The 26692-nt window shown below is 33.5% G+C and overlaps 1 protein-coding gene across 2 annotated transcripts; it reads right to left on the bottom strand.

The window, feature by feature from the left end:
• Window positions 1-25017, bottom strand: LOC123531963 (uncharacterized). Of its 2 annotated transcripts, none has more exons than XM_045313284.2 (4): window positions 24430-25017; window positions 2508-2567; window positions 444-715; window positions 1-190 (listed from the first exon to the last, which is right to left on the bottom strand). In XM_045313284.2, exons 1-3 carry the CDS (start codon window positions 24562-24564, stop codon window positions 482-484), a joined length of 429 nt encoding a protein of 142 aa, XP_045169219.1. In that variant the 5' UTR covers window positions 24565-25017; the 3' UTR covers window positions 1-190; window positions 444-481. The 2 variants fall into 2 exon arrangements, with proteins under 2 accessions (XP_045169219.1, XP_053373487.1); XM_053517512.1 differs by lacking the exon at window positions 24430-25017 and adding an exon at window positions 15530-16297.
• Window positions 25018-26692: the final 1675 nt, after the last annotated feature.

Below are 26692 nucleotides of genomic sequence, written 5' to 3'. Positions count from 1 at the left end.
TTTCTTTTTTTTTCTTTTTCGAATGACATTAAACTTGGAGAAGTTCCATGACTTAAGCAAAAGCCGAATTCCGTGGCTATTCAAGCGTCTGACTGGTCAGATCTGGTGAATGGCAGTGTGATATGTCATGGCGCAAGCTGGCAGGCAGGACGGATATGACGTCATGAGAATCTCTCCATGGCAATTTTTGCTGCAAAATATTTTGTTTCGATTATCAAACACCTGCCTACAGACTAATGACGGTACCGCCGAAAAATAAGATATTAGAAAGTTTTTTTAATTATTTTTTTTTTGCAATGAATTTTCAATGACAATTAACTTTTATCTTTACAAAAATTGTTTTCTTTTTTTTTTATTTTCTAACTACAGAGTACTAGTATGTTGTGCATGTAGCAAAAACTTAAAGTGGTAGCTTTAAGGGTATACATTTATGCATTACTTACATTTTAGCACCAAAATGTTACTGTAGTTACTACAAGAGTCACACTTCCGGTATATATTCTTCCGCCATGTCATGGACTACTTCCAGTCTATCGCCATCGCTACTAGTAGTCTCATTACTTGATCGTGATGCAGCACTTCCGGCGGATCTGCGCGCCCATTTAAATTCATCGCCATCCGGAACTATTCGGATTTCTTTGACATCGTTAGAGCTGTTCTTTCTTTGCAGGAAATGTCTCTTCACAAATTTGTAAAAGCGGCCATCTTTCTTTTCCTTAAAAAGTAAGACAAGTTGTTTATTTCAAATTCCTAATAAATGAATCATTTTGCAAATGAAGTACAGTTATGTATATATTCATTGCGTTTGTCAAATATAAAATTAGTTTGTAAAGTCGCTGAAGATGTGTTTTAGGTGATTGCACTGACTTTGTTGTTTGTGTAGTAACCTATAAAACGGGGATGCTGTGATATGCAGCGTAAACTATATCATGGCCATATCCTGTTAGGAATTCTTTTCTGAAAGACAATAAATGACAGGATAGACATAAAATATTTAGATATTAGAACAAAAACATGATAGACGAGGACGAAACATCTCGAGCTATAGATGAGGGACATACTCGCTTAATTAATTCAATCTTATAAGACAATAAACTAATATTGTTTTTCAATGATTATACCACTGATGTACATTAAATCATATTTGAATTCAGTACAAATTAATCACTTACATAGTTGATAATGCTAGCTAATGGTTTAGATGATAATACATTTATGTATGGAGAAAATGTCCAAGTGAATAAATGCACTTCTTAGCTTCGGTGTGGTCCGATAGATAAACCGTCATTTCACAAATGGCTGCTTTCTAAACGAATTTCTTTAAAATTAAAATCAAACACAGATGCCCATTTGTACGAGTTATAAAAACCCCTTTAAGAAAAACATGTATACTATTAAAAATCTGGTAAATAGAAATACTTTGAACACCTACATCTTACAAGTAAATGCACTTTTTCTATGCTTAATACATACTTGCTAAAAGCCAGATGCTAATTGTTAAATGTCAAATGCTTATTTCCTTTTATAATGAACAAGTGCTAACTGTAAATATTTTAAAAGATTTCTATTCCTCGACATGTCTAGCATGAAGTGTGAGTTAATGTAAAATTTCTTTAGTATGTGAACACTATGGAAGCCCGGTGCACCGTACTAATTGCAAAATGCTAAATAAATTATATTAAATGCTAAATGCCAATAACTTAATGCTAAATGCCAAATAGCTACATAGAAAACGATATGTGCCATATATTTAATGCTAAATACCGAATGCTAAATGCTGAATGCCAAATGGTATTTGCAAATTGCTTTATGATTCTCGTAAAAGTCATTAACTTAATGAGTTAATGATTTGTGTCTTTAAACTAACAAATGTTAATTTTAATTTTGCGTAAACATGTAATGTTTTATCAGTCTGATATATATCAGCAATAACATGTTCTACCAGTCAAAGGAACATGGAACACAAACTGCTTACTCTAAAATGTCTAGAAAAACAAGATAATATTACAAAGGCCAATGACTACATTTCGCAATTAACAATTAGCATTTGTCGTTTGACAATTGCCATTTGACAGTCAGTATTTGACAATAAGCATTTAGCAAACTAACTATTTGTCGTTTAGCATTTTGCATTAAGCATGACGCACCGACCTTCCATACCGGTCTGCCATAGGAACACATATCAAATTCTAACAGTCTGATACTTAGCATGCTCTATTGACCATGCAACATAGGAAAAAAATTGTTTGCTGCAGTCAACAATCGCCTGTATAATACTTTATAGACAAAGTTGAGTCCGAGGGAAATTTGCAGTTAAAAGATGCATTTCTACGGTATGTGTTATAATATTGTGGGTTTGTTAATGCCTTTGGTCATTTGGCAATCTGCACTTAATTTTAATTATTTGTCATTTAGCATTTTTTGGAAATTATCATGGCATTCCGTACAAAAATGATAATATTAGTGAGGCGTTTATTTCATTGTACTTATTTGTATTTATAACTTACGCTTTTCTGTTTCTTTGATCTGCTTTCGTCCTCCATACTTTCTCTTGTTTCTACAGATTCCTGTAAATAGAAATAAGTTAAAGTTAGAACTATTTTGGGCTTAGGCGGTACGTGGTTAAGCAAATATAAATAGCTACCCGTTATCGATTATCAAAGCGGACGCAGTGGTCCTTTGTAAACAAAGTCTGGCTATGAAACCAAGGGTTGTCTATGGGGTTGTGAGTTCGAATCCTCGCTCACCCAGCTGAGATAACTAACATTCAGATAAGAGCGCCGTATATGGGAGCTTTACACCTGGAACGCTAGTGGAACAGAGAAGATTCTGGAATTATAGCCTTGTCTTGCACTACATTTTTACTGAATTTTACTAGGAGTCGCAGTCGCCCATATGTGCTACCGGTGGCGACATAAGAAAATGAGATAGCATACACAAAAATAATCAAACATCTTGCCAGACTATTTGAAAACCCTGTTATCTCTAATTTTATCAATGAACCATATGAGCTAGTGTGTACCATTCTATTTTTTTATTGCAAAAAGTTTGAAGATTCGATGAGAAGACCATAAGCTTTTTTATTTGATACAGTGCTACTATTCCATTGAGAAAGTGTGCGGTTATTTTTTTTATAGTAAATAAACTTTACTGATTTATATATTCACCTGGAAGGTATCAAAATCCAGTTTTAAAAACCACTTGAACTTATTCCTTGAAAGAAAACTTCGGCACTTTATTTGACATCAAACTGTTTGTAATTGTGTAACCGTGTTTCTTTAAGTTTCAAAATATATATACCCGTAAGACGCATCTCCTTGACCTTAAAGTAGCTGGTCCATATATTCAAGTAAAACTGAAAATTTCTACTTTGGTAATCTTTGTGAAGTTTATATTTTGTATAAACTTATTGGCACAAATGTGTTAAGATTATACTTAATAAGTAAAATACCATGTAACGAAAGGCTAACATGCGTTGAAACACCATCTTCTGCATACATGATAGAATAAATGATGAAACCGAAACAGTTTACCGTCTATCTATATAAGAGGCGCTTTAAATAGTTTCCCAATAATTTATCAACAAGTTCTTTTCAAATAACGATAGGACAGTAAAACCTCAAAGTTCATGCTGATTTATCATCAGATATTGACAGCTAAATCAAGCATGCATCGATTTTCAATTTTAAGCCGTGATGATCTCTGTATTGTTATGAGAATGTAACAAACACAGAAACGAGCAGAGAAATGTTACTAGTTTATTTGTTTCTATATTTGTTTCTTTCGTATTTTATAAGCATACTATTAAACTCTTATTCATCAGGCTCGTTTTATTTTAACGAGACACATATTCTCTCTGTTCTGATAGAAAGTGAAATATATGTTGAAACAGATTAATAAAAAAAAAAGTTTGACGTATAATTTACAAGAAGCACTCTTTTCAAAATGATGGTTCAGAAAAGTACAACTTCAGAACTATATGTGAAGCCTCGCTCGAATTTATTCAAACACCTTTTATCTGTTATTTTTAAATTGCCTAAAAAGGATTCAACCGATTAGTTTTAAACACAAACTTACATGATAACAGGTCAATATATATTTGAGCCGCACCATGAGAAAACCAACATAGTGCATTTGCGATCAGCATGGATCCAGGCCAGCCTGCGCATCCGCTCAGTCTGGTCAGGATCAATGCTGTTTGCTTTCAAAGCCTATCGCAATTAGCGAAACCTATAGCGAACAGCATGGATCCTATTCTGACCAGACTGCGCGGATGCGCAGGCTAGTCTGGATCCATGCTGATCGCAAATGGACTATGTTGGTTTTCTCATGGTGCGGCTCATTTGTATTTTATTTTAATGTGTGTTCTTATCGAAACATTAAATTTTCAAACACGCTTTAAAGATAAATTCGAGCTCTTTTATTTGTTATTTAAAATTTACAGGTAACCGAACGAGTGTTATCAAATATTTTGAAACGCGCATCTATCTCTTTAATTGCGGAAGTGGTTAGAAAAAGAACTGATTGGGTGTTCGGAGGTTAGGTCAGTTCTTCCTTGGTTGATAGGTGCTTAATTAAATCACAACGGGACAAATTTGATCATGTGAAATGTTTACAGAGGGATGCATGATCTAGGTCCCCCACAGGGCATTGAGCCTTGGACTGATCACATGGCACATATAGGATTGCTTAACAAACGTCCTAGTTCCACATTCATAGCTGTTCAATCTTGGCGGTTATATAATTAAGTGGTCATGGAGCCTCCCCCCCCCCCCCCCCCCCCCCCCACCCCACCACTCCCTCCAACAAGTAATATTAGTGTCTTGTTAACTTGAGGGTAATCTTTGAATCATTTAGTTTCTGTCATGTAATTTAATATTGTTTTAATGCACCATATAAACATAAATACTTTAAACGGATGACATTTTTTCTGAAATACAGACAGTTTGAGCTGCATTTCAGTGAAATAATTGCAATATAAAATTTTAGTCATGGTAACTTAGGTCATACTACACCACTACAATTTTGGTCTCATTTTTGGGCTGATTTTGCAATGTGTTCGCTTGGCTTAAAATATTTTTCGTGAATCAAACATGAACCCTACTTTTCTTTTGATTTTTGTTCAGCACAGACGATGTGCTTTAGTAAAGTGTACGTTACAAACATTTGAAATGAATTCTGGAGTGTGCTGCAGCTATTTGAAGGTGTCATTCTTATATAGAATAAAGAATAAAAACTTGAGTGTGGTTATGCCTTTATCTGCATGGTTACTCCCATCAGTCGGTAAAATGCCGGATATTGGCGGAAAAGGCCGAGCAAACGAGTTATAACTGTATGCTTGTATGAAGAGACTAATTGTTGTTCTTGTAAATATCTTATTATTTAAAACTGTTTTAGACAACTAATGTCTTTAACGACAAAGTTAGTAAATTGTGACGTTATTAAATGTCTGGCACTGAAACCATTTTTGACTGTATTTTAAAATGGAAGCGGGGCTAAAGATATTTCGTCTGGAGTTTATGTCCCACTTACTGTACATAGGAGCATACTGTTTCATTTATAATTAATGTAGGCTATTGCGTCTTATAGGTCAATTTGCTCTTTTAATAAAATAAAATTTATGACCGTTTTAATGATGACAAGTCTAATTAAAATGACACTTTCGTATCAAATATTCTCAGAAATTGTACAAAGGTTGTTATTTTGATGATGTGCCCGTCATAATAGGCACATTAAACTGTATACATCAGTCCTAGTTTATTGCATTTTAATACTCTCTTCTTTGTAGAGCGCGCTTGAAAGTTTCGTGTAAACATGCGCACATATTTCTAAAATCATTCCTGTGATTTCATCATGAAAAAGAAAGGTGTCAGTGTCGACTGCCTATCACTGTCACTTTTGGCAGATTCAGGGTAATATTATAATTTATCTTGTCCCGAAAGAAGGTAAAAAATGTTCAAAAATATGAACATGTAGATGTCAAAAAAAAATGTATAAGAATAAAGGCCCAACTTTCTTATTGTAAACTATTGGACATTTCTTAATGTAAACAGTGGTTGGACATTTCTTAGATGTAAACAGTGGTTGGACATTTCTTAATATAAACAATGGCTGGACAAGTATGCAAAACGACTGCGTTATTTATCTAAGTATTTCGAGAAGAAAGTTTAAATCATTCTTTGTCTGCTTTCAAGCCTTCTGCTGTCATGCTCGTGTTCCTAAGTGTGTATCGAACGCACATCCTGTGTGACAGAAATAACTATAGATCACTGGCGTCCCCATTTCACAATACTTTAAGACCGCAGAGTTAGGCAAGTTGCTTTATGGGGTATTTATGGACATTTGAAAAGCGTTCGATTAAACGCTTTGAATACAAGGACTTATACGCCGACTGAGCATTATCGTACTATCCTGTCGATATTCTACCGACTGAGCTATCTGGCCACTTACACATGTTCTAGCCAATTTACACTGAAGTTCTATGCCATAATAAATATATTAAAACCTTAAAATTTCTAAATGATACTTATATTTGATTCTTCTGTTTTCTTTACAAAATCCACACTGACATTTGTAGCCGCACTTGGCCTATATTTCTTTTTAACTATATATCCACTATACATGAACCCTTTCGAAAGTTTTTGTTACGCCTCACATTTTAGACACTACCAAAACTTGACGACAAAATGCGTTTCATGGGCACATATGATTTGTAAATGATATTGAATGGAACGCATCGACATCAGCAACTGGTGGTATTCCTAACTTTTACAAAACTGGGAAAGATAAAATGAAAGAATGTCTTAGAAAGAGAATTCAGAGGACTCGTCTCCAAAAGTTAATTTGTTTGGCTATATTAGAAGCGTCAAAAATCAGAGTAGACAGCATTATTATACTAACGTTGAATTAATTAATCTCCGATGTACATATTTGAGGGCAAATTTCTTTTATCAAGCTATAGCTGTTTAAAAAGATGACTTTTAGTGACATATTGCGTAAACAGTGTGCTAATTGCTCGCTGAATTTGAACCTTGAAAATATGAGATATGACTTTTTTTTTTAATTTCAAAGCTGCTTCTCGTTTTGTATATGCGTTTAAGCTGTTAAAATTGATCTAAAACTGAAACAAACCACCTATATAATAGATAATTTTGATATTTTACAAGTACGAGAGATGTTGATGCACACTTCCGTTGACGTAAAAGACTACTATACAATATTTTGTCATATTACTATACAATATTTTGTCATATTAGCCAATAAGCTCGAAACAGGATTCAATTCCTTTGCAATGTGATATGACCTCGAAGGACCGGTAATGTAACTAAATAATTTACCATTCTTAGTTTATAATGTTTCATACCGAAGAATATTCCTCCGGCCAATAATCGATAGCGGTCAGATTTTCTATATAGAAATAAGAAGGGCATGTACACATTTTACTTAATAACAAAATTACTAAAAATAAGAAACCTTAGGTGCAAACATATTACCAAAGTTAAACATTTGATTCATCACAAGGTTTTTTTTAATTAAATTTTATCTTAATTTTTGATTCGTTCTTCGCATGAAGTTTGATGCCATCATTTCGTCATTTTTTCCCTTCTTTGTTTCCATATAAAATGTGCAAAAATCTCATACATGCGTTTCTTCAAAGCATTTTTTGTATAAAACCATTGATATGAAAGCTTAGGTGCAAGAACTTTCCTACTCTCATTGAATTTATCTTTTGAATGATATTTATTTCATTTTTGTGAAATAAAAATTTGATTCGTTCTCAGACGGTTTATTTCCACTAATTTCGAAGAAAAATTAACTTCAGCGCGAAGTTGTTGTTGTAGCGTCATAAGCAGACGATATTATAGTATGCCGCGTGAACATGCGGTATTGTGATCAAAAGGTTAAAGTAATGATTTAATCATTTAATGTAATTTTACTTCGCTAGTAATTCATTTTGTGTTAATATCACAAAAACAATATAAGATAAATATTGCATTTTAATATTTCGGTTCTAAAAAGAAAGAGATGCGCATTTCTTCTTATGTTGTTGTTCTCACCTTATTTCATATACATTTAAATATCAAGTGTCAATTATGCCAATTATGTCAATTAAACATTAAAAGAGATAGCTTTCCTATCGACCCTTGGATCACAAATGCAAACTGTCGTAAAAAAGTAAAATACAGAATTTTTTGTACATATTTTACTTAATAAATTTGAGTAAATAAATTAAAGCTGAAAAATATGTCCGGAGCATTTTTTTTTGTGTACAAGAATGTTTTTGCAATGCGAATAATATCTGCATTTAAAACAGAATTGAATTTTACTTCAGTAACTTAATGATATATTTTTGTTTCGTGAACATTTTACCTGGTTTCATGATCTTTTCAGTTATCATAAATGTCGTCGTGATTAACTTACTTTCATAATTTATTGTACATGTTCAATTCAAGATAATTTTACATGAAACAAATTTCTATATAGAAGTAATAAAATGCTGTATGCATCACGCATAAATACTTTTTATTGGACTTGTAATAAAACTTGCCAATTACCTCTAAATAAGGAACGTTAAAACAACACAGACGATTATAATACTGATAAGGCTATAATTGCGTTTTGAATTTAATACGGGTATTTGTTTTGTAATTACAAGGTAAAATTATCATGCGATTTTAATCTTTTGCATATTTTTTATTTTGCAAACAGTTTTCATATATTGGTGGAATATGTGTAGTTATATTAAAATGAATAATGTCTGCCTGGATACGGCAAAATACCTGTACCACGCTGATTGCCACTATCTTCTTTTTTTTTTTTTAAATTTTACAAACGTACCATAATTTTCGATTCATTAAACTTCCTATTTTGTCTATATGTTAAGAATTACTGAATTGATATACGTGTGATGTTCAACCATTTCAGATTAAAATAATTCAAAACCTACACCTGTGTAATTATAAATTGTAAACAGCTGTTTAAAAAAAAAAAAAAAAAAAAAATAACTTACGTATGTATTTTTGTGACATAAGAATGGACGTGATAGTGGCAGCAGGTATAATACATATCAATCAGACAATTTTAAAATATATTCGTCAAGTTTATTAGTATTTTGTGACTTCCCTGTTTGATATTTGTCTTTGTTTTCCTTTTTTTGGACAAGAATGTGTTATGGCCGTAAAAGTTATAAAATCGGATAAAACATGGTTCGATCTTCTTTTTTTTGTTGTGTGTGTGTGGGGGGGGGGGGGGGGGGGGGGGGAAGGGGCGGTGGTACCTAGGTCTTTTACACATATTATACTTAAAGACAGCGTTATTTAAAACAACGTAAGATCAGATCATATTTTCTTAAATATATATGTCAGATTTTATTTTTCAACGACAGCATATTTTATAGATGGGAGACGCCGTAAAAATATCAATGCTAGTGCTATATAAATATAAAAGGATGTGTCTATGGGTACGAACCTCCTTTTTTCTAGAGATTAAGGGTCATTTACATTTCAGATTTGGTGAAAATGAAAAAAATAAATAAATAAAAGACTTCATCGATATTTGCCTTTAACTTGAATCTAAATGGTTTACAGATAGCAATGTTCAGCCGATTTGTTACATTGTTTTTCGAAAACATGTTAAAATATACATTCTTCTTATATAAGAAATATGTATGAAAATAATTTTATATGAAAATATGGTTTTTATTGCTGATAGATATGGTCTATTGATATAAAAATAAATTTAATTATTATAAAATAACATGTTAAAAATGCTATGGTTCAGAAAATTACATATTAAACATTCATTTGATAAAAATGACTTCTTTTATTTCTAATGAAAAATCCCTTTTCCATAATTTGTAACTCCAGTGATAATTGAAGCTTGTTTAATTATCTTATGAAAAACCTTCCCTTTTATTACCCTTGATATTGAAATAAACATCCAGGTGACAATACCCGGAGGCAGTAGATGTCGACATCGCAATACCGGTCACCTGTTACCAATATATGTTACCAATACCAAATAGCTGTTGTCTCCCCTGATATCGATTTTCTGCAATATCGGTCATGAGGTCAATTCTTCCTCATGGGTGGAACACTATTGCACCTTACACATCAATGGCAAAACGGTTCGGAAAAGTTTGCAAACACAATGTCAAATATTTTAATCGGCATTGTCGGCATTTTCCTCCCTGTGATAGTTAGCACTATGATTTATGGTAAGATACTCCCCTTTCACAATATCAAGCTGCACATCCCTGCTGAAGCATTATAACTGAGGGCAGGGTCGTGAAGTACTGTTTAATATACGCAGACAACATGCATAAACAAAATTATAATGATAATAACTCTAATAACTGCATTAATATACATTTAAAATTCAGCCTTTATTATATCAACTAGCTCATCTGCATCATTGAATTCCTTCAATACACTGGTTTAAGTGGTTGCTGAAGTTAGGTAAGGGATGACAGTCCATCTTGTTTATTATTATTATTATTATTATTATTATTATTAAACACGTGTAGACATTCGTACATCTTTTTAACTTTTAGACTTTGGACAAATTTTGTAGTCATATTGCTAAAATTGTCAAATTTACTAGATACCAAAGTATTTGTATTTTTAGTATTATAGTATTTAAGAGAACTAATTTTTTTTTAAAAAAAGAAGAAAGCTGTATCAGTTTTGAATTTGTCGGCCTCAGTTTGATTCATTATCTATTCAAACAGGCTATCATATTAACTGCCTTGGTGTGCGTATAAATTATCACACATATGTCATTTGTTTAACTATATAGGCTTCAAAAGAGACATAATCTGTTAAAATGTCATATTTACTGGAGAGAAAATATTTATGATGAGCTCTGTCAGAAAAAAAAGTTAAAAGAAAATAACGCGAAGTTAACGAGATTGTTTTTTTTTGCGTTCTTTATTTCATAGAACCCTTCGTAACAGTTGTGCCGAATACATGTAAGTATTTTGAATATATAGATAGACAAGTCGATTTGTAAACTAAAATAAAATGTTCCTCAAAGTATAAAGGTTTATGGTGTTGAAAGGAATATCTAAATTTCGTTGTTGTTTTTTTAATTAAAAGGTTTGTATCAAAAAATATGTATAAGAAAAAAAAAAGAATTGTTAACGCATTAATGCATTAATCATACACGGATTTCTAGATTTCATAATGCACCTTTATTTAATAAAAAGGACGTTCATAGAATGCTTATCTTCAGTATTTTTTCAGTACACATATTCTATGAGAATACTAATACACTTACGAAAATCATCGGATAGCAAATGATTCCTTATAGGATTGTAGATATAAATATAATTTTTTTTCACGTATTTGAAAAAAAAAATGGCATCGAAACTATAAATGTATTGCTACAATAAGCTCCAAAAACTAAATATATGAACGATAATAAATTACCAGCAACCAATACCCTTACCACAAAAAGTTGGTTTCCAAAATATGCAGCACATAAAAGTACCCACATCAGTAAAATCAAAATATCCACAAAATATCCACATCTGATAAAGAATAAAACTTTTATTAAGAGGGCGATGTCATGGAAAAGTTACCGACAGTTTGATGCTGTTGTTTTGCTGTTGTTGTTTGTTTTGTTTCATTAAATTTAAAAAATGTTTGAGATCCGTTTTGAAGAAAATTGAAAACATATATCATCTGAAGAGATCTACCACAACTTTTTACATAGTATAACAAGAGCTGTCTCCATAGGATGACACATGCCCCCGATGGCACTTTGAATGAATAGTTATGGCCGATGTTAGAGTTTAGGACTTTTGACCTACGGACCTGGGTCATGCGCGCGACACGTCGTCTTAGTGCGACACACATTCATGCGTAGTTATTTTAAATTCCATGCATGAATGACAAAGATATGGACCGGACATGCCCATCATTGCACTATCATGAAATATGACCTTTAACGTCTACGTGTGACCTTGACCTTTGAGCTACAGACCTGGGTCTTGCGCGCGACACGTCGTCTTACTGTGCCACACATTTATGCGTAGTTACTTGAAAATCCATCCATGGATGACAAAGATATGGACCGGACACGCCCATCAATGCACTATCATGAAAAATGACCTTTAACGTCTAAGTGTGACCTTGACCTTTGAGCTACGGACCTGGGTCTTGCGCGTGACACGTCGTCTTACTGTGTGGTACACATTCATGCCAAGTTATTTGAAAATCCATCCATGGATGACAAAGATATGGACCGGACACGAAAATTACGGACAGACCGACAGACGGTTCAAAAACTATATGCCTCCCTTCGGGGGCATAAAAAGTATATTTTGACTTTTTATGTGCATTTTTTGTGTATATTGTGAAAACGTATTTTGCTGAAATTCGTTTTAAATAGTCTATAATATATTCTAGTAAGGTTAATAACTGGTTCTCCGACCTCTATTATATCAGTTACCGTGAGATAATAAAGTGGGTTACCTCCATGGCCTAAACATAAAAGGAAAATAAAAAAAAATGAAAAATGCAAAGTTTTATACTGCAACTGGGTACTTTGTAAATGCATTCACCAAATGCCTCTTCACAATTTAATATTTATATTTACTACATCACTTTATAAAAAGTTATTGCATTTTAAATTAAGGAGTATAATGTTTCATGAATTGAAAAAAAAATGAAACAAATATAACTTGAGGGAAAGTAATGCAAAACGTGCATGAATCTAAAATATGATGATGATGATGATAATAATAATAATAATAATAATAATAATAATAATAATAACACCTTTACTTTAAGAAAGTGACATATTAAGAGTACATATAGTATACATAAATAGTGTGCAATCGATAAAAACTTCTCGGATGTCCATTTGCTAAATTGCTTCATATATGCCAAGATACTTCTATCCGTGACGCATACAATGTCTTGCACTTCCGGTGAGAATATGACATGTCTTTTCGTAGGAGGTGCAGCCTTAAAGTTAGTCATTAGAGACTATAAATATCCAATGAATGTTCTGTTTTTGATTCATTTGCATCAGAATGCATCAAGATCACGATTTAGAATAAATTTGATCTCTTATTTTGAATGTAATATTGCTGTTATAAAATGCACGTCGGGAAATAAAAGAAGCGAGTTCGCATGAGATGATTGTCTACTTGTAACAACAATAACAACATATTATGGGTTCTAACTCTGATGTGGGCATGACATAAGTATGCTTAGGATAAAGAACTGAGTTTGGAGATAATGTGAATTAATCAGTCAGGTGCTAGAGCTTTAAAACTAACCACAAAGGTAAGTGTTAAAACGACAGGCCCAGAGACCGATGAAAACCAAATGCTAGTATTCGGTTTTATACTCTTGGATCCGAGACCCGAAATGATCAACATTTTAAGCAAGAAGTGTAGACCATGGACACAAAATAAAGTGATGTGTGCATATTTTCCAAAGAATCAAGAATTCTTCCAAAACCGGACAGAAATGTAGCATACTTTTCTTTATAGGCCTAACTATACTAAAGGAACCAGCGTGGGAGCCATCTGGTCTAGTCGCGTAATGGCTGCCAGGTATTTGAACACTAATTTTTCACTTGGCATGGCAACAGAGTTCTAAACTGAAGCTAGTTTCTGTTTAAATTTCATTGTGGATGTATTTTTGACATTTTGGTAGGAAAATGGGAGAGCAGGTTGTATTTGGTGAAGTCAAGCTCAATTTTAGTATGAGTAGTACTTCCAGGTCACAGCAGTGTGATTTTGATGTCAGTTTACAGTAAGCAAATGTGACCAGAGAAATCTCTCTTAGAAGATACATGACCCCTACTTTTCTCTTCATTTTATATCAGTTTTATCATAACTCTTTAAAATGAGGTAAGGATTTGTTCTCTGAAATGGGTCTAGCTATGTTTGGTAGCTCTTTGAAAAAGGTCAGTTTTATATAGAATATATAGGGAAAACTATTTACGCCATTGTGACCTATAAGAAAATGTGGGCAAAAATTGAGATTTGTCCAGATATTGATATAAATGAACTAGTTTGGTCAGATTTTGGTAAAAAATGAGCATTTCATTGAAATTTTGCTGCAAAAATTGATAAAAACCCAAAAAATCACATTTTCACTGTGTTGGGTGTATTTTTTTTAAAAAAAATGCACATTTACACTCTAAATTTTGCCCATCTATACCTTTCAGAGGGGAAATTTGGTATATTTCAAAGTGTTAGTGTGTAATTTGCTTGCAAATTATGGTAAAAATGTATGAAATAGGGCAAAAACCAGCTCTGGCTAGAAGAACTGGTTAAAATTTATGTCGCGACATCATTTCTGAAGGAAAATTGGCGCAGGGACCCGCATCACTGAAAATACCATAAAACCTGGAAAGCTGAAACTTGGTATTTTTCATGCAGATGTGTTACTGGTAATATACAAATGAAATTGAGACTATTACAGAAAAACAGTTTTTCTTATAGGCCTAACTATACTAAAGGAACCAGCGTGGGAGCCATCTGGTCTAGTCGCGTAATGGCTGCCAGGCATTTGAACACTAATTTTTCACTTGGCATGGCAACAGAGGTCAAAATTGAAGCTAGTTTCTGTTTAAATTTCATTGTGGGTGTATTTTTGACATTTTGGTAGGAAAAATGGGAGAGCAGGTTTTATTTGGTGAAGTCAAGCTCAATTTTAGTATGAGTAGTACTTCCAGGTTACAGCAGTGTGCTTTTGATGTCAGTTTACAGTAAGCAAATGTGACCAGAGAAATCTCTCTTAGAAGATACATGACCCCTACTTTTCTCTTCATTTTATATCAGTTTTATCATAACTCTTTAAAATGAGGTAAGGATTTGTTCTCTGAAATGGGTCTAGCTATGTTTGGTAGCTCTTTGAAAAAGGTCAGTTTTATATAGAATATATAGGGAAAATATTTACGCTATTGTGACCTATATCAGCGTAAGCTATGTATTTCAAATACTGTAAACTCATTTGATTTCGCGGGCAAAAAAATAATGGTTTGGGCCCAAACAGCTATTTCGTGGGGATACGGTTTCGTGGATTTCAAATTTTGATGATGAGATTAATGGGAATTTTACTTTTTAGATGGCATTTAATTTCGCATACTGAAGAATTGGGCAAAAATCGATTCTATTATCTTTCCTTGTTTATCGAGATCAACACTATACCTTGTTGTCTCCCTTAGACGGATATTTTTAGCGAGTGTGGCAGACCGTTATGGTTCGGCTATCTCCGCTTATCACATCACGGGAGGTGCCGATCATCAATAACAAGGATTATAGATCAGAGATCTACAGTAAAAACGTGGGAAGTGGGGAATTAACGCAAGCTCTAAATCCACGAAAATTTGTCATCCGTGAATAATAATGTAATAATGATTTTACAGTAATAGGCAGACTACAAGTAATGCATATGTGATATTCATTTGTTTGTTGTTGTTGTTTTTTTTCTCAGGAAAACAAAATACTTATACAAAAATAGGTGCGTTTTGTCATTTGAACATTTGATAAATTCTAACTAATTACCATAGGTAGAATAAAGTTGTTATTCATAACAACAGATCTCTCCTCGATTTGCGTAGCACAGGCTAAGTTAGGTTTGGATTCACCCGGTTCATCAGTACATCCTGCGCCTTCATTACTTGGATTATTTTCACCATTTCCGATACCAATCTCTTTATCTTTCTTAATTTCATATAACTCTTCATCGGTTACTTCACTAATCCCAGTTTCCATGTTTTCATGTTCAGTGCACATGATTTCAGGTTCAGCGCCCACGTTTATAAAGATTTTCTGTCAATAATTTGATCTATAGGAAAGTAACTTTGTCAGGAAATATTTCAATGTAAATGTGTGGTTTCATGTCTGTCAATTAAGCCTACACGTATACTTATCGGTTCGTTAAGAAGGCTCAATATCACGTAGAAGATATTTCAGCACAGTACATACTAATACTTTTATCCTTTCAATTTCAAGTTTATTCATTGTACAAATCCGAGAGAAGAATGTTCATTAACGATAAATGAGCACTGAGAAAATAACACCCTATGACAATTTAATCATAGTCTCTCGTACATTTTAAGCAATTATTATCCTTCAGGTTGAAAACTGACATGGCTCGCACAAATATATATATCAATATGCTCAAGAAAAATCAAAGTCTTTAAATGGTCTCCGAACTTCCAACTGAAACAACTTCTCGTTCAACCCGCGTGCGAAATGTAAACAATATAAACGATGAAACGTGATATTTACGCCATTAAAATCACAGCCAAACAGGAATGCTACAGATCAATTCTGGATATCGAGCTTGCACGGAACTTGATGCTTTTCAGAAAACGCTTAATCGATGCACATCCAGGCTTCTTAATTAAGAACTCTTCCTTTTAGGAGATCAGCCTGAATTATTTATTAATCTCGTGCATGTACAGGTAATATGATATATAACGGATAGGACGTTGTAGACTTTTATTGTTCTACCCGGTACCAGTGATATATAGCATGACAGCACGCCAAGACGTACTGTGGAATAATTCAATGCATTCAATCTTACATGCAGTTACTATTTTAGATATTATTGAAAACTCACATACTCTTTAACAAGGTCGTCTCAGAGTTTGTAACTGACCCTATAAACTGTATGTAAAGTTTCCAAGTCAAGTACAAAAAAAACCAAAAAAAAAAAACACAATATATAGAAAGAAGTAAAAATTTTGAGACACTCAATTCAATTTTGCTTGGAAAACATGTCAGGTACGTGTCAATATAGTTCAACTTTCGTCTGCAATGAAAACCGAACATTCTGCGTGTCATTTTCTGGCTGAGGCTGCGTCCAATATCCGGAAATTTTGCGATATATGTGCAGGTTTAAGCTCTCGAATAATTCTTAATTATTGTTCCGACAGTGAAGATGACACTAAAAATAATAATTTTATAAATTAAACCCTGCTGGTTTTCCTTAATCCCTACCTGTTCTGTAACGGTTCTCATTTCATAGATATGTCTTCACCATTGCCATAGTTCAACATTTTTTTAGAAAAAAAAAGGTTACAAACCACTAAATTATTATATGATATAACCGCGTCAAACAAATTCAGTATATTATAGGAACATATAATATACCTACTAGTATGCATTTGTTATTTATATATGCCTAGAACCTCTACAATATTGTAATAAGATATTCACGTTTAGGAGTTGTGCAAATTGATACGTGAATGAAGATTTAATATGAAAATGAATTCGAATATGATACCTTCGATGAATAAAGATCTCGTTCAGTGGACACGTGAATTAGCAGGATTTAAGATGCAGTGATGCCCATATTCTGGGTGAAATTTTTCAACAAGTTAATTTCCACCAAGTTTGGCAAATAATGTGTATATGACACTGAAAAGTGATTAAGTTGGTGAAAACAAATGTTACATATTGGCAAAAATGCAAGAAAAATGTATATTTTCTGCATCATTTCAAAAGCGTTGCAACGGTTTACTGCCTTCTACATAATATTTTTGGTTATTATAAAAATATCTTGCAAAAATCTTATGTTAATAAGTTTGTACAACTGTCAGAGCACTCATTTTTTATGGATTGTTTAGATAAACTATTTTTCACCTAAAATGTGTTGGTTAGTCCCCTTAAACATTTTTATTCTTACGCAGATAAGAAATTTTGCTAACGATTCGACCCAGCTTTTCTGCAAATTAACTGAAACATAAAATTTTGAATTTTGCCAAAAATACATGTTTAAACTGCCAGCTTTTTTCTGCTTAAAAGGACTTTGAGTGTATTTTTACACCATAATGACCTTAGGAATGGTAAATAGGTGTGTGTATAATGCATAAGTGACATATTTAAACGTATGTAGATGTTGGGTTTAATGGATGCATTTTTTTGTTGTTGACTTCATACTGTCTCGTAGAATAAGCATGCATCATAATTAATCAGGAATTAGATGAATAGTTAAGTGCGAGTATTTCTGGTATGATCTAATGGTAACAATGTAAACCTTTGACTGTCTACCTTTTTAATATTAATATATCTTTTTTATGGCTTAGTTTTATTAAATTTTGTACCTTGCAAGGTCCTTTCTTTTTGCAGTTAAGTAGGCATACCTTTGTATAGTTTGCCAATTACATGCTATTTGAATTCAATATTGTATGTCATCTCAATACAAAGACAATTATTTGGATTTCTTAGCAGTGATTGGTAGATATCAGATTGACGTATCTCTTTGAAAAATAATAACTAGTCTTTCCTTTGAGTGATCAAAACAATGCCTTAAAATCAGTAATCTCTTAAGTACAACTTACTTGTCCATACTTTGGGAGTAATAACTTTTTTTACCTCTGTGGGTTCGAGCCATCATGCGGATAAGTCATCCAGCATGCTTGCAGAAGCTCTATGGCTCTTTCCAGCAGCAAGACAAGCAGTGCATAGAATAATTCCAGAAGAGACCTCTTGGGTCTTCTGCTACTCTTTAAGGGAGAAAGCCGTTACATGACCTGAATTCTGTAAGTATTATATATCCACAATATTTTAAAGCAAACAGATATATTATGTACACGTTTTTACAAACGTGTTATTGTATGCCTAGCTGTGAGATGGAGAAATGGAGAAAGACTTGATGTTATTTTGATATCACTAATGATGATGTGGTCCTTATATTGTTCAATGGCACAGTTTAAGAAAAGTGGTGATTTCAAGCTGTTTTGGTGGAGGAAGACCCAAGCATGCAGATGGCCTACCGCGTTAATTCTCCTTAGTAGAACTCAAGTAAGTCGGATGGAACAACTGCATCCAGCATGGTTTCGAAATCACAGAGAAGGGCTACAAGTGTTTCGGAGTCAGCGGCCTTAATCACTCGATCATATATACCCCATGTAAACCAAACTATTAAAATGTAACATACGATACAATATAAGGAAATGTGTTGAGTATCTTTGGATCTATTCAGATGTTACAAGCCATAAATTTTGCAAGATACTTCGCTAAATCATTGTTTTAAACCGCAACTTTAACCTTATGTGGGGGTAAATGATTGAATGCCAATGACATATCAATACTTAAGAAAGACAAAAGCTTAACACACATTAACAATTTAATAGATATTTCATTTTGAAATGCGGTTATCATTTCAAGTGATCGAGCGATTATTTTTCTTCTTTTTAATCACTTTGTCTCTTATACACTGACGTACATTTTTTATCGATTTGTTATTTATGAATTTGTTTTGTATTTTTACAGCATACCAAAGCAGGAATGAAACAAAATAGGTTTCTAAACTAAATGTATTTAGAGGAAATTGTCTGCGCCTTTTTGAACCCTAAGCACTATATCTAAATAACGAGGAAATTACAAGCTAACTTTTTTCTGGTCTTTGTAGAATTATTACATGTAAAGGTACGTTTGTAAACACATTCCTTTCCTGGGTTCACAGCACACATGTATATCGTTTTTCATTGTAACGTCAAAGGGGATGTTACACTATTTACTTAATGCAAAATTAAACGACATAATATTATTGATAGACCGCTAAACTCATATTTTTCATGATAACGTGTAAAGAAAGTAAACAAATGTAGCCTGTCTCACAATCACATGCATAACTTATCCCTAAATCATTATATACAATGTAAGAATTTGCCTGGTACGCATTCTGATTGATTACAAGAAAATATGTGTTGATTGATCACCATAATTTAAAAATAGCTTTTATAGAATGTTCGCTAAAGGAAAGAGAGTAGTTTATTTATCGTTTTCCAACCAGTATACCTTGTCTAGATAACCATTAAATTGAAATAAGTATACACTGGCACTGTCGATGTTCTGCGCATGTGCAATTCTACACAGGCAAGGACTTAATGCGTTTTGCTACTAATTAACATTTAAATGCCAGCTCGTTTCCATCTATAAGTAATGAAACTTTGGATAAGTATGCTGCATACATGAAACCAATCTCTTGCATTCAGAAGAGAAATAAGACAAAATGCTTACAGAATAAGGTTGAATTCAGTTTTTTTATATGTTCTCGTCTTTTGGGATAGTAGAGAATACATTCAATATTTGAATACTAGTAATAGAGTTCCTCCATTTAAAATGATAAACTGGTGCTGGAGGAAGGGGGGGGGGGGGGGGGGGGGGGGGGGGGGGGGGTACATTACCTTTCATGAACAGACTGAATCGAAACGAATCTGCTATAATTTTGCTTGGTTGCGATCTATGCCTCCAAAGAGTCTTTGTATAGTTTTTGTATTTACTAAAGACAATTTAGCACGAGAGTAGTTACAATATTTGATCACACGCAGCGATCCCTTGGGTGTATTGTATTAGTTAATCTGTTCTGTTTTGTATACAATAGGTTGGACGAAATGTTAAACCAAAGTCAGAAATCGCGATGGCTCCTAGAGATAATGATACATTGTAAAATTTATAGGTCAGTCATTTAACAAGACTTTGATCCATTTAAACATGCTAATTAAGACGTTTTTAGAAATTTTAAGTCAACATTTTATTGTTTACAAATGCCTTAAGTATATTTATTTTGTACAGAAATAAATGGTTGAAGATTTTTGTTTAGTTTAGAATGGTATTGTTTTAGGAGTGTTTAAACAATTGCTTTAGATTTTGACCCAGCGTGGGATTTAAAACAAGGTCAATTGAAGAAATGCTTTATAGAGATTTTTATAAATAAAAAGATGCATAAAGAAATAAACATTTTAAATAAACAACACTGAAAGATGCCTCTCTGCACGTTCTTCGTAAAAATACTCAAGTAGTGTATGGCATTTGAAATCACATCGAAACAGTTGAGGACATACTGTAGGGTATGGCGACTTTCGGTGTAGGAAGACAGCCGAATGACTTCCTCACATGACAACCTGTGTAGCTGCTCGAATCTACGGTGGTGAGGGACAAGCGAATCGAAGTCAACGATCTTAACCACTCGTACATTTGAAAAAAGGAGAAGATCCATCAATTTTATCTTCTCATTAACATTTCAGAGATGTGGCGGGTAGAGTGTCGGCCCAGTTGGTGCCATGATTTCTTCAATCATGGATGAAGATACTCTAAAGCAACATGATATGTATGGAGCTCTTCTAACGTTAAAGAAGCCGTAGTAGTGCTGTGTCAAACATCTGGTCTGGAGGTTGTGGGTTCAAATCTCGGCGAAAATAGGCTTTGACGACGTTCTGCATGTCTTTAGTTAAGCCGAAATATATCTTACGCTTTGAACTCGCGGTTGAAATGACTCAATTTTCCTACAAAACATTTTAATCCTTTCACGGTTATCTTAAATTCATGAAATATAGTATACAGTTGTAAATAATATTAGGATCATTGGGCTTACAGCATAATCCATCTTAATCCATGAAAACTGAATGATATTGAAGTGGATATAATACGTGAAAAGGCGTATGTATTGGATTAGGTACTTAAACTACGTAAAATTTTGTCAAGAAGAATAATATTATTCCATCTGATTTAAATACCAGAATTAATCGAATATAAAATGTAAATGTTATTTCATGTTAATAAAACTGTGGTCATAAATTAGAATTAGTGATTGAACTTTCCACCTAGTTAAAGTCATGCGGTGCAAGTCAAATACGAAGAAAAATAAAATTATAATCCTGTGTATGTAGAATTTGGGTTTGCTTGGAGTGGGCTGGGTAGGGCTCATTTTTTTTCTAATGTAATGACTTTTAAAAAGTTAAATTTTGATACATATACGCAGGTTCACATATTTTTGATAATTGCATCACAGAAAGTAAGACTTGGGGTGGTGGGAAGCTGTCTTTAAGAGCTATAGTTTTCTTTCACGTGACGTCAGTTTTACACAAAGTGCCAATTCACCAAATATGTCAAAAAAGTGACAGATAAAAAGAACAAAGGTGAAACATTCCGCTTAAAATAAATATTTTCAAACAAAAAAAAACTGAAATTTGAATCTTAGGAATTTGAAAGACAACAGAAAGGTCACGTCACCCGAGCTTTCTTTACTTACTCATTGTGACAATAAGGCTAATAATAGGTATTTAGACGTAACGTAATATAATGTTATCTGACGACAGTAAAGAAAATTTCTCTTTTTAGATTAATCACACGCAGGATACGAAGTAAACACACCATATAAATATAGACATGTTTAGATAGTATTTAACGTGATTAAAATAGTAAATGTCTCGTTCTATTATTCATGCTTTGTAAATAAAGTAAAAGGCTTATAAAATTGAAACTATTTAAAGGCACTGTGACTCAAAACGTCATCGAAATCTCCACTGATACTGGTAGAAATGACAATTTGCTATAAACTACAAATTTTATTGAAATAATCTGTATGGCATTGCATGAAGCTCTATTGAATGATGGCTTAAAGACACACTGTATCAAACATCTGTTTATTATCACAGAAGGCGGGAAACCATTTCTGGTATGACACGTCCCTAAAACTATTCCATTTCACGGACCAAGCTTTGCACAGGACAAAATTTGTATTACTTACAATTTCCATTTGCTTCATGATCACCCCCACCACCCACCCCCTGCTAGTTTTGGTTATGACAAGAAAGGATTATTGAATGAGTTATGTTCGGACACTCCCTACCAGTTCCCAGCCTTGTTAGATATGGCAAAAAAATACAGAAAAAGGTTATTAGAAAGTATACTTTGCATGTTTCTAACTTTCCAGAACAGCTGTCACGTATAATGTCTTTAAACAAAGGAGAGCGGCCCATACATAGACAAGCGGTCTCTATACAACCACAGAACCGGAAAAGAATGTTTAAGTCTCTTCTCAATCATTTTTGCCTACACAGGAAGGAAAGTAAACAAACCGTACTAAAAACAGACATATTTATAATAATTGTCTTTAATCATTATTCATGCTTTGTAAATTTTGAAATAACTACAGGTAAGACCGAAGAACGTTTAAATACCTCTGTTTCTGTGGAAACCTTGTAACTAAAACAACAACAAAAAACAAAAACAACAGGTAACATTTGTGTTAAAGATAAAGCTTGTTAAATATCGTACAATAATTAAACCCATTTTGATTGAGACTATTTTTTTTTATATTGATAGATTTTAAAGACATATTTCGAACACGTACAAATCGGTGCCAGTGATTATAGATAATTGGTACTTTACCGATTTCAGTGAGCTTGAATATGCTTTGAGAGTTGATACAGATTATAGAACTTATTTCTAAAATGTTCCATATTTTACCCTAAAACTATATTTAAAAAAAAAATAATATTAAACTTAGGTTGTCAGTTTTTGCTGCATGACGAGTTTCACATATTTTAGTCTTAACTTAAAAAGTATTGTTTCGGAAGTACCTTATTTAAAACTTGGATCTTAAGTGCGGACTGAAAACTAACACAACGCATATCGCAGACCGTACTAGACGGCATATTTTTTGCATATCCATTCATAGGCAACAGTCATATTATCCACATATTAACTATAGCATGAATTCAGTTCATACAAAGAAAAAACCCTTCACTTTCAGTATATAATACATGTATTACAATCCCTTTTCATGACAAACGCGTTTCAATGTGTTTTACATACATATATTCAGATAAAGGCAGCCAAAAAAAAAAAAAAAAAAAAAAAAAAAAACGCCGGGAAATGTTTAGATTCAGGCATGTCTAGCTAACTTTGCCTAACTAGCCCTTTATAAAAAGTCTGGTTGTTTCACGTGCCCGGAGTACCGAAACATGCCTGGATCCCCTTCCTGGGGAGTACCAGTACTGACCTATACATGTAGTTGGGCGGGAGACACAAAAGAGCATGTTAGAAATTTCTAGTGCTGGATCGGGATTCAAACCAGAACTTCAAGACTGACAGTCAAACATATTACCATTGGACAACCAGGGCCCAGTTGTTCGAAACTTTAACAGGCGATTAAGCTAACGGTTGATTAACTTTTAGGGTTATTTTTCAACATTTTAGAAGACTTAGAAAAACAAATGTATGAGTTAAGAATTATGAACTTTGAAAAATCTTTACAATAAAATCAAAACATCATACTAGATTCTCCCATCAAGACTAGTGTTTTGAATCATAATTTAACCAGCGGTTACAACTGGGCCCTGGTGGTCACTTGCAAAACATGTAAAATACAACAGGTCTTTATACAGAAATATAAATTTCATATGAAACAGTCAATCTCAATAGCACGAGAAATTCGTGACTGGAGAGTATTATCATAAAAAACACACCAACAAAGATTCTAAAAGTTAAATTTTTAACATTCTATTTCAATTAAACGAATAGGTTTTTCAAACGTGTAGAATTATTTAGCTATCTTCAATTTCCAAAGACTTTTGTGAGGCCAGAGTTTTAGTTGTTATCTTTACAGGGTAGGTTATGCAATTATTGGTGGAACATTTAAATAAAAAAAAAATAGTCTTACGTACCGGATAAGTGGAATCGGCAGTGGTAAAATACTCCAGTCCAAGTTTCACAACCAGTGTTCGATCCTCTGTCTCCTTTCCTTTCTTCATTTTTCTTTGTCTTTTCACTGTCTGTCCCTCTACTGAATTATTTGTCATCTAGATAGCACTTATAGTTTCTCAATGTTAAATATTTTTCAGGTTTTCTGCAGTGTGTTGCTGTTGCTATATTTATTACTTGTTATTAAAGACACATTTTGTCATACTTCGATTGCGGAATACGTCACTTCAAGTCCGCGGGGTTCAAACTTTCAAGTAGATCAAAATTTTACAACTTCTATAAATTCACGCCGAGTCCAAGGGTCTATTTCCGAAATTGAAAAATCTTAAAAATTCGCACTTAACACGTGTTAAGATAAAAATAAATTTTTATCAGTCTTTTCAAATAAAATGCAGTTTACTTTAAATGCACTCTTCTCTCACTGGACGCCCATTTCTATTTGACTTCTATTCTTCAAGTGTTGACTTTTCATTGACTAATACGTTTAATATAATCTCCTTTATTTTTAAACTGTTGCGATTTACCGATACGTGCACCCCCACGAAGGTTAGCACGGGTAGTAATTTCAATGAATGTCTGTAAATTTTCCAATCGCTTTAAGGTCACATTGACAAAATTGGCAGTTAGACTATATAAGACTAATAAACGCGCCAAAAACAAACACATCTATTTCAATATAAAATCATGTTTAATATCTTTTTTGTTTTATGTTTACAAAACTCCGGCCATGTGATATAAAACTGTGTATATATAGCCAAGGAATGGAAAAAAGATGGTTACAAGCGGTTTTACAATGCATGTATACGCGTACGTGTATGCGCAATTATTTCCAATACAAAGCATCACTTGTCAGTTACAATGATCCCGTGTTGATAATTTCATAATTCATATCACAACTTGAACATAATACAGTGTATGAATGGTTTTGAATACAAAATGTACGATTTATAACTGGTACATGTATTATCCGTTCGAACTTCCCGCTTTCCCGAACGAAACTATGACAAAGTCGTGGTATGTGATAAAAGATGGGAGTATAACTTTTGCTGTTGCTGCAGTGTAAGTTGAGATAAGTCAAGGTGTGCCCAGTCCACGTAAATATCACTTTCATTTCATTTCAGTCTGATATGATATTCAGTGGACGGACGGTCAGTGGAGGTAACTAGACTCACGGATTGAGACAAGGGTATACCCTACTCCGGGTACATAATAAACTGACTTGAACACCAGCGTACATTCCATTCTAATAATGCTCAAGTTCTATATTTGTAGCGAAATGCGGTCTACGGATATTCCCACGTTGAACAGAACTTAGTAGAAATTAAATCAGGTCTTTAAAGAACTCTCTTCGAATAGATATTTAAATGACGTGAGAGCATCTGGGTAGAACCATCTGCCTTCCCAGAAGTCAACTGAACGGCTTTCTTACGTCAGTCAATTAGTTACATATTGAGACCTGTTCAAAGCAACCGCAGTGAGTGGCAACTTCTCAAGTGATTCGTAGGGATTTGACGTTTATCTTTTTGCTCAAGCAGGCCCACATTTGCGCTATATTTCGTTGGCTTAATTTCAAACATTGGGAAAAAATGATCCTTGGGAAAACTATACTTCCGTTCTTAAAGGAACAGCCCTCAGTAACATCCCTAACCCAGTTCAGTTCAGCTGATATTTTGTAGAACTTAAAACATGAAAAAACGTATCTCTGTGCATCTTTTATCACACCTTTATACTGCCAGAGTAACGCGGTATATACATTTTATAAACAAAGTTCAGACTATACGATCAGCTTATAGAACTTAACCTCATCTCGTCTTGATTTCACTTTGAAGTATTGACAAATGGGGAGAGAAAAAAAACCACTTAGATGTAAATGCCGACATGCATAGAAGCAATCGAGTTGTCGCTGAGTCGACCAATGGGAGGTGTGTCGTGAATCATTCTCTATCTTTTCAAACCATGTGTATCAGTTGTGAGTTACTTGCGGAGAAGAGGTACTTGCTGGTGCGGGATCGAGAGGAGGCTGGTGACAAACTTAACTGACTGTCTTTCTCTTACTGCAATTACAGCTGCAAAACGGCGTAAGCCCATATGAAACAAATTGAAGATATATATGGACATTTTGCTTCGAACAAACGAACGCACGGACTGTAGGCGTACATTTTAAAGTAAGTTATGATAAAATCACAAAAAAATATGACTACTTTCTCATTTTTTATTCAAAAATAT

Source organism: Mercenaria mercenaria, chromosome 11 (genome assembly GCF_021730395.1).
Source record: "Mercenaria mercenaria strain notata chromosome 11, MADL_Memer_1, whole genome shotgun sequence".
In the NCBI taxonomy this organism is placed as follows: domain Eukaryota; kingdom Metazoa; phylum Mollusca; class Bivalvia; order Venerida; family Veneridae; genus Mercenaria; species Mercenaria mercenaria.
The sequence above is the reverse complement of the archived record's forward strand: the minus strand, read 5'-3'. Positions and strand labels throughout refer to the sequence as shown.

Coding starts and splice junctions, on each gene's coding strand:
- LOC123531963 (XM_053517512.1), bottom strand. CDS start 15,760: ATGTGCACTGAACATGAAAACATGGAAACTGGGATTAGTGAAGTAACC. Junction 2,568..15,529: donor ACAACTTTATTCTACCTATG/GTAATTAGTTAG, acceptor TTCTATTTACAG/GAATCTGTAGAAACAAGAGA. Junction 716..2,507: donor GATCAAAGAAACAGAAAAGC/GTAAGTTATAAA, acceptor TTACTTTTTAAG/GAAAAGAAAGATGGCCGCTT.